Source organism: Austrofundulus limnaeus, unplaced genomic scaffold (genome assembly GCF_001266775.1).
Source record: "Austrofundulus limnaeus strain Quisiro unplaced genomic scaffold, Austrofundulus_limnaeus-1.0 Scaffold28, whole genome shotgun sequence".
Lineage (NCBI taxonomy): Eukaryota > Metazoa > Chordata > Actinopteri > Cyprinodontiformes > Rivulidae > Austrofundulus > Austrofundulus limnaeus.
In genome coordinates, this window is record NW_013952430.1 from 2032044 (window position 1) to 2041410 (window position 9367).

Here is a 9367-nt window from a genome sequence, read left to right on the forward strand (position 1 = left end):
AGAGAGAGAGAGAGAGAGAGAGAGAGAGAGAGAGAGAGAGAGAGAGAGAGAGAGAGAGAGAGAGTTTAATGACCTCTCAAGTTGATTATTTCAGGTCAGACACATTTCACAAGCAGCCCCGCGAGGACTTTGAGCCGGACCAACGGATCAGCTCCGGTCAGACAGAAAAAAAAAGAGAACAAGTTGATTGAAAGAACCTGACTCCACCTTTTAATTTTCTGTAGAGGCGATGCTGTGGTTCTGCCACTAGAGGGCAGCAGAAACATTATGTAATTACAGTACACAACTGTCTGTGGCTGCAAACAGTGTGTCAGCTGACCTGAATCAGACAAAGTATCACAGACATGGACTAGGAGGCAGCATTAGTAAACGTACAACAGTGGAAGGTTAACCTTAACCCTAACTGCAGGAGGGTCAAATGAAAAATATAAAATTACATTTTTTCATTAAACCTTAAAAAAACATTGTGCACCAACAGGCAAAACAGAGAATAATTAATGTAATGTGGGAGCTATAATAAATGTAAAGTTATGACATCATAAGGTTGATGAGGTGCACATTGTCTCTCATTAGCTTTTTGTCTCACATTCATGTTTTTCAGGATCTGGCCATAACTGGAAGTTTCACAGCTCCTGATGGAGGGCCACCATAAAGACTGGACCAAGCAGTGTAGGACAAGTTCTGGTTTCTTTTGTAGTTTTTTCTGTGTCAGTAAATTTCTCAGAGCTTTCCAAAACAAAAACAACATAAGGGCACAATTTTCAAATATGATCTAGTTCAACTCAAAGACTATTTAGATTATGATTTACAGTAAATAACATATGCTGTAAAAGTTTTATGTTTATGTAAAGGGGTGGCCACCTCTTACAGTTTGCATTGTTTTGATGCAGCCGTCAACTCAAATTCCACATTTTCAAAAGAGTTAACGCAGAGGCCTAAACAGTGACACAGTGGTCAAAATGACACATTTGGTTTGCAAAAGGCAACAACTGTGTCCAAACATTTAAAACATGGAACAAAAGCAAACTTTGCCTTCAGACAACTCAACTTTGACACAATGTATGAGCACCTCCAATCAATCATTACACATGGGCAACAATTCAAAATACAGCACTCATGTGTGAATCAGTGCATCATTGCTTGTCATTGTAGCCTATGACTGTAAGTAGCTTACATGCCCGTGCTGTTTGTAGTCAAATTTACCCTCTTGCAAAAATACATTCAGAACCAGATATGGTTTGATGCAAAATTTTATTGATTACATTTTTTTCAGACTATATCTGACAAATGAAATATTCCAGAGAATACATGGAAATAAAAAGAAAATCCTTTACTGTGTGAGAAATTAGGTAAATAAAAAACACAGTCTTTTACAGTAAAGAACAAAAATCTAGGTCTACAGTATAAGAGAACAACACAGGCCTGCAGACTGATTGCAAATTGAAAAATTCTGTGAAGAAGTGTCAAACAGGTGCTTTCAGTGATTTCATACTGATCAGGGAGTTTCTAGAGCTTGGAGCATATTTCTGTAACCACAGCTAAAACAGAGTTTGGACTTCTTGAATGACATCTGCGTTAACTGTTTTGCAAAAGGGTGGAAAACTGTGTCAGTCCAATGAGAATGGGTTAACACAGAGATGTCTTCTGCTCTGCTGAGATGGTGATGATGAAGACTGAGAGGTTCCCAGTTCCTTCAAACAGGTCAAAGCAATCAATAAAAACCGTAAATGTAGTGTTTATTTCTAGGGTGTGTTTTGGTGCCTTGTAGTAAATTTAAATGTGTTTTAGTGTGGTGTACATTTCATTTTTAAAGGATTTGTAATGAATTAACTCTATTTTGTGACCAGCTGGTGTTGCTTAACTAACAGGGAGCAATTGGCAAAAAATTAAGTTGTTCTTGTAAAATTACCAACATTATTATTATTATTATTATTATTAGTGGTAAAACTTACTGTTATCACTACAAATCATTTCTATACAACTAGTTAAATTAAATATATATATAACATATATTTTTTAAAAAGTTAAACTGTTTTGTCACCATAAATGATCTGATGCTCAGTTGAGTTTAGTTGAGGTGTTGGAGCTGTTACTGATGATTCTGACAATAATCAAATGATGGTCTGGCTGCAATCAGCCTCCTATCTGGTGTCTTTACTTTCCTCTGTGGTACTAATGTCTGCACCAGAACCCAACTATTCTGTAAGAGCTGTTCATATGTCGGTTAGAAGAAAAAATAAATAAAAAATAAACAGAGGAGCCTGGGTTACAATTTGAAATATTCCCTTGTTACATAAAAAAGCAAATAATGTGAGAGCATGTTTAGTTGACTTTAAAAATGAAATATCAGCAACATGTTTTTATAACTGTTCCTTACTGCTGATAGGAATTAGTTGTAACAACACATGATGTCATATCCTACACATTTTATGTATAAATCCATTTTATCTAGTATAACTAAAATTATGATAAAGCAAACAAAATACCAATACAATGACAACAATGGTTTTAATAATGGATAAATAAGAGCACTTTTTAAAGAGGAAAGAGGAAGAAGAAGCAGAGGTCTGGGCTAAAGCCCCTGATGCTTCAAGAGCCTGAAAACGCCCCTGGACCTGACTTTTCTCCTCACTCTTCCAACCCCCTTATTTTTGAAGCACACATGTCATGTAATATGTATGCAGTTATGACCCGTCAGAGTTGATTTTAAACTTGCGCATCATGTATTTACAGCCACAAGAGGGACCTCGCTTAAAAGATTTTGCTCAATCTTTCCTTCAGGCCCATCGTATAGGTCAGAGGTTCCCAAACTTTTTGTCTTCTGACCCACAAAATATCCATGGCAAAAACTTGTGACCCCAAATATTACATGTCTGAGTACACGAACTCCATTAATAACCCAAAAAACACAGGCTTTTTGACAATCTAAACAGCTTGTTCACAAATATAAATACTTATTTTTACTTATTTTGTGTTTTTGTAATAACTATAGGAAAAATATTACAGCAGCAATTATTTTTATTACCCTTTAAATTGATTTCTGGAGATTATCCAAGGTGCTTTATGACCCATAATTGGGTCCCAAGCCCAACTTTAGGAACCAAAGTGCAGTGGTTCCCAAACTTTTCAGCTTTTGACCCACAAAATAACAGTAGCAGAGACCTGTGCCCCCAACTATTTTTGGATGATAAACATTTGTATCAGGTCAACAAAACATGGGCATAGTAACAATATTTTTATACTACATTTATCCATTTTAAATATACTAACCTCACTCATTTGTAACAACTAAGGCAAAAATGTAATTACTGGTAATTCAGAAAATATTTTCAGGACCCCACCTTGAAGTTTTGGGACCCCACTTTGGGTCCTGACCCCAACTTTGGGAAACACTGGAAAGGGACCCAGGCCTGACAGAGATTGAGTTTAAAGTCTGAAACTATTTTTGTATATATAGTGTGCAAATTCAAATCAACCATTATCTATTAGGAGATAGTGAAGTGATATTTGAGTAAAAGTACAAGCATCTTATCATAAAAATACTTTGGTAAAAGTTAAAGTCTTCTCTAAAAATATTACTTGAGTAAAAGTCTTAAAGTATCTGATATGTTTTGTACTTAGTATCAAAARTAAATTTCTGACACAAAATCTACTTAAGTATTAAAAGTAAAAGTACTGAGTAAAAGTGAGCAGTTAGATTTTCAAAATGACATTTTTTGGGAGGTGACTTCTCCAAAAAAATATTTTTCTATCGGCGTGCAGCTAGGGTGTCAGAATGGTATATATTTATACTTCTCATCCAACCACAATTAAATTCACTCTACCCAGGAGACACAATTCATCAGGATAGTATTTTGTAAGTAATAACTCAGAATAAAATAGGAGTAACGACTTTCTACTTCTTACCTTTTTTAAAAATGCAGTGAGTAGAAAGTACAGATAATTGTGTAAAAATATAATGAGTAAAAGTAAAAAGTACGCTGAAAAACAGTTACTCAAGTAAAGTACAGATACCCAAAATTTCTACTTAAGTACAGTAACAAAGTATTTGTACTTAGTTACTTTACAACTCTGCTGAAAACTAAACTAAACATGGATAACTTTTGTGAATGGATAACAACACAGCTCGGGCGCTGATTGGCTGTTTGCCCGAAATGACGCAAGAACGTGCTCATTGCATATTCAAAGAGCGCCGCTCCTGCCTCGCAGCGTTAAAGGCAGATAGCGGACCATGGCGAGCAGCTGGAACAAACTTTTTACGCTTTTACGTTAGCGCGATGACTTTTGAGTAACATTTCTGGGACGAGGCTCCCGGCGTGTGGAGGACAGGGCGACGGAAAAACAAGAAGAAACGAACACAAACAAACTCCCGGGGGCAAGCGAGACGACTGGGAGAAAAGAGAGAGACCAGTTCCAAGCAACAACTACCAGCGGTGGAAAATCCAGTTGAACCCAATTGGACTGAAAGATGAGCTTGTTGTCTGCCATAGACACGAGTGCCTCCGTGTACCAGCCCGCGCAGCTTCTCAACTGGGTCTACCTCTCCTTGCAGGACCCCCACCAGACCAGCGCGTTCGACGCGTTCAGACCCGAAGCCAACTCTTCCCACCCGGATCTCAAGGCTGCCGCCGCGGGCGACCTGAGCTCCTCTTCCCTGAACTCCAACTATCTCAACAACTTCTTCCAGCTGCAGCGCAATGAGGTGAAAGACGTGACGTCACAAACAAACGAGGACTTTCTTTTACTTGCTTCCACCATGTTGCTGGATTTTAGACAGTTTAATCCATTTGTTATCGCCTGTCTGGGCCGCCGTCATATATATAGTTCAGTAACTGAGAGTCTTTTAGGTTGTTTTTTTAGCTACACTAAAAACTGATGCAAGAAGGGAATTTTTATTTATATGAAAAAAAGTTAAGAGATTCTGAAAATTATTTATTATCATTTTTTTGTTGTCTGTTAGCAAAATATCTCGTGAATGACTGGGTGAATTTTAATGAAACTTTTAGAAAATAATCATTGGATGCACATCTACAGCTGATTAACTTTTGGAGTCAACCCAATTAAAAATGGCTGCAACAGCCAACTGACTTTAAAAGCACAAAAATGAGCATAGCTCTGCCAGTTGTACAGATAAAGTTTGGGATGGTACAGCAGAGACTCATCCTCAACACATTCTGAGCCCAGATTGTTTAAGAAGCTGGTTTTAAAAATTTGGAATTAACTATTTGGTGTCAGTGCTGTCTGTTAGCAATAAATCTCACCAACCAATGGATGGAAAATAGTTAAACTTTCAGAAAAAAAATATTAAATGTAGTTCTACAACTGATTACCTTTTGGAGTCGATATAATTTCAGACGACCTTCACAACCAACTGACCTTATAAAACACAAATATGGCTCTAATTCAGTAGATTTTGCAGATACTAAGCTAAAGTGTGGTGTGGTTGTAGCCGAGAGTGATTCAGAACCAAAGCTTTAGGTACTGATTGTGTGAGAGCTTAACTCAAAGCTATAAGCAATAAACTGTATGAGTCAGCCATGTTTGTTCTGTTAGCAAAATATCTCATGAACTACTAAAAATATTTTAATGAACTTTTTAACAAGTAATCACTGGATGAACACCTACAACTCTTTAACATTTGGAGACAATTTAATTTAAGATTGCTGCCACAGCTAATCAATATTATGTAACACAAAAATTGCTTTAACTCATTCCGTTTGATAGATTTAAAGCTAAGATTTGATGTCATTCACAACACACACTTTGAATGTGATCATTCACAAGGCATGAGATTTTGTTTAGTGGTTTTTTTCCAAGACTTGACCAAAATGGCTACAACTCCTTCACTTCTTTCTAAAACTCTGACATGAAAGGCCAGAGTTGCATACTTTTAAGTAATACTAGACCTTAAATTGAGTCTGTTTAAGTTATGGTTAAGTAACTGGTGAAATTGTAAAACCAAAAACTGCATTTGCCAGATATAACTGTGAAAGAGATGAAAATAGAACCCCCCCCCCGCTCTGTCTGGAGAGTGCAGGGCCCTCATTGCTGGGCTCTGCTGTCTCTGACTTCTTCAAATAGGCCAGGTTGTGCAAACAAAATCAGCTCTTGTTTACATATTGTCTATTTTTGTAGCCCTGAGTAAATTTAGAGACAAATATGCTGATTGTGCGTGTGGGGTGCAAATCTGATACTCGAGCATACTGTGCAAAAAAAAAAAAAAAAAAAAAAAAAAAAAAAAAAAAAAATACATGAGCCATACACCACCTTTTTCAACAATATACACACAGCACACATAAAAAAATCATCACGTACTGTAGATTAGTATGCATTAGGTCACGTTTTGGACACACAGGTTTTGCATAGAGGGTTGCTGGTGTTTGTTACTGGTGGTGGGAACCAGATAGAGCTTTTCCAGTTGTTAAACCTAACGGGTCAGCTGGAAATTGAGTTTGCACATTATGCATTACACACAATCATGTTGCTCCATTCAGTCCACGTGAGATTAAAGTGTTTCAAACTGTGAGAACACACACAGAGTCTGGAAATAGTTTAAGTGGTGGGTGCCAAGTGAATTAATCCATTGCAAAGATTTGACAATGAAAAGTGTAAAATATGGCCATTTCAGCAGTCAGGGATTACACAGCAGTTGAAGACATAATGTCTTTTTCGCATAATTTGGAAAGTATTTAGGCCTTATTTAGCATATAGGTTTTCCCATAAAACAGGTAAAAAAAAGTCACTAATTTAAATATATTTTTATTAAGCTGCTTTGCCTACACTTAGTACCCTGCTTTACATTGATTAAAGCAGCCTAATCTAGAAAAAGTGACCACCTTTGGTATAATAATACAGCTTATAAACTAGTATTTTCAAAAAACAAAAAAAGATAAATGTAATACCTTGTTCGCTGAAGTTTGGGTTTTGACATATCAATGAAAGGCAAAACACTGGGCTTCTTGGCATAAATGAGTTATTTTTCCTCAGATATCCATGTTCTGCTGCCATGTTGGCAATATCTAAAGATGTCCAGTAGCACCTAGCAAGATGGCGGCATAAAGCCTTGTCTCACTAGCAAAGGCACATTCCAGGGTATTTCTATTTCAGTGGGTAAAATGTTAACAATAACAATACCGTGCTTTCTAGAGATATGTCTTTTCTAAATCCACTTGGTGTGCTCAGGTATGACCAATGATAAAGTGGTCTAATTAATCAGCTGAGCTGACCAATCAATCAGACTATTTCTAACCATTCTGGGTAAATCGATTCTTTTAGTTCTTATGATTTTGGGAGGACTTTGCAGACTGTCAGCAACATCCACCAGACAACAGAATCCTGCTTCAAACCAAATCAGTGTTTGACTAAGCCCCTCAGTGTGTGACAGCTCTCTCCTGGATCTGTTTGCCACAGATGTGCCAGACTTGTTCACATCACTTCAGCACTCTGTAACTAGCAGTGACTCTGGTTTAATGTCACACACTCGCTTACATCAACACAAGACCTCTTGAGGACTATCTTTCGCGATCACTCATTCACTCCGATGCACAAATACACCGAACAAACAGTCCCACTGCGCCATTAGCAGAAATCTCTTTTATTTAGGCTGACAGATCGAGGTCTGAAGCCAATGTCAGGGGGGGAAAAAAAAATCAAAAATAGAAACAGATCAAAGTTTTCTGTTTTATATTTGTTAAAATAATTTCACAATCTGAACCAACATGTAAGATTAAGCCGCCAAAAAAAAAAAAGAAAAAAGATGTATGTTTCCAAAAATAGTTGTAAGAAATACAGAGAGATGAAACACATGGAGAATGGAAAACTCTGAGAAGATACAGAGCTGTGAAGCATGATTTACTATGGCTACATGTAATAAATGAACACGAGTCTAAAAGCTGGAGCTGTTTAGCGAGACGATCTCACAGCCTAAAGAGTTGGCTCAGAGTCCTGACAGAACTGCCAGTTCTCAGGTTTCTGTGCTGTGAAACATTACTTTTCAGAAAAAAACCCAAGACTTTTACATGACCAAGTGATGATGGTTGAGTTGAAGTATAGATTATGACGCCCACACTCTTAGTAATGTTTTCACTTAAAAGCTGTGTCTCAAACATTTATTACAAGGGCAGTTAAACCTTTATAATTTAAGGCAGATTAATAGGACTGTTTCCTGCAAATTTCCCTCAAGACTGATTAAAAGACTACGTGAAATAAAAATCTATCTTCTCAAATCAACAATTTCACCCAGAGGCCAGTCCCTGTCTTTTATGTTTCTTTGTCGTAAATGAACTGAGAAAGGCAATAATGAGAAGAGGGGAAAAAAAGGAACTGCAAGCTGTGCTTTCCCTGTTATTAATATTCAAAGGGGATCCATTATGAATTCAGGGGACCTTGTTGCATGCAACATGCTGCAAACTGACCACAGCCAGTTTACCACCAGCAGAGCATGGTGACACTGCTGATGTTCCACAGGCTGGTGAGGAAACATGCCTCCCATCTTGTTTACAGTGAGTCATCCTTTGTAAAGTCTTGTCCCTCTCTGTGAACACGCTCAGTACTTTTCCACTTCACAGCACAGCTGGGCCTTTTGCCAGATGTTCTGTATCAAATGAGAAATTAACTTGGAAGGTTCTGGCCTCATTTCTGCCCCTTCTCACAATCTGAAGTCGAACCTAAAACCCATGATGGTTGACTCACTTCAAACAGTTAACAGTGTAATGTCTTAAAATATGAAAAGATGAAACTGAATCTTGTTTGTTATTGTTTTTGTAGGCCTTAAACAACAATGTATATAAGAATGTATCGCCCTATGGCTCCCTGAACAACATCGTGGATGGACTCAACTCCCTTACGGACCATTTTTCAGACCTTTCCCTTTCTTCAGAGCCAAGGAAACCCAACAAACGTCCCCCACCCAACTACCTGTGTCACCTGTGCTTCAACAAGGGTCATTACATCAAAGACTGCCCTCAGGTGAGACTCATAATTCACATGTATTAAATTAAATGTATTTAAAAACTACTCAAAACATGGAGTTTATTTTCCTTCTGATGGCAATGCATTGTTCTTGATTGTATAATGACAGAATATGCAAATTCTTCTTTTTTATTACAGCTGAAAATATATCACAATATAAATGTTTCATATCAGCTGATATAAATAATTATTGATTTTTTTTGTTTTACCTATTTGAAATAAGGACCAGGAGAAAAAAAAGGCTGATTAATACTGCCAAACTGGTGAAATGACCTTTCCTCTTTTATCAACAATTTCCTCTTGAGCTGTTGCACTCATTTTCTTCTTTCTACGGAGCCCGCCGGGGGTCAGTGGTGAAAAAAGAAAAACAGCCGCCGGAAATCCGTGCGCACGGATT

At 37.4% G+C, this 9367-nt stretch overlaps 1 protein-coding gene across 1 annotated transcript in view; it reads left to right on the forward strand.

The window, feature by feature from the left end:
- The first annotated feature begins 4191 nt into the window (after positions 1-4191).
- Positions 4192-9367, forward strand: part of zcchc24 (zinc finger, CCHC domain containing 24) — a 44044-nt gene continuing 38868 nt past the window's right edge. The window contains exons 1-2 of the mRNA XM_014005101.1: positions 4192-4702; positions 8767-8967. Coding sequence (XP_013860555.1) covers positions 4469-4702; positions 8767-8967 — 435 coding nt within the window. The 5' untranslated portion in view covers positions 4192-4468. The remainder of the gene's footprint in view (positions 4703-8766; positions 8968-9367) is intronic.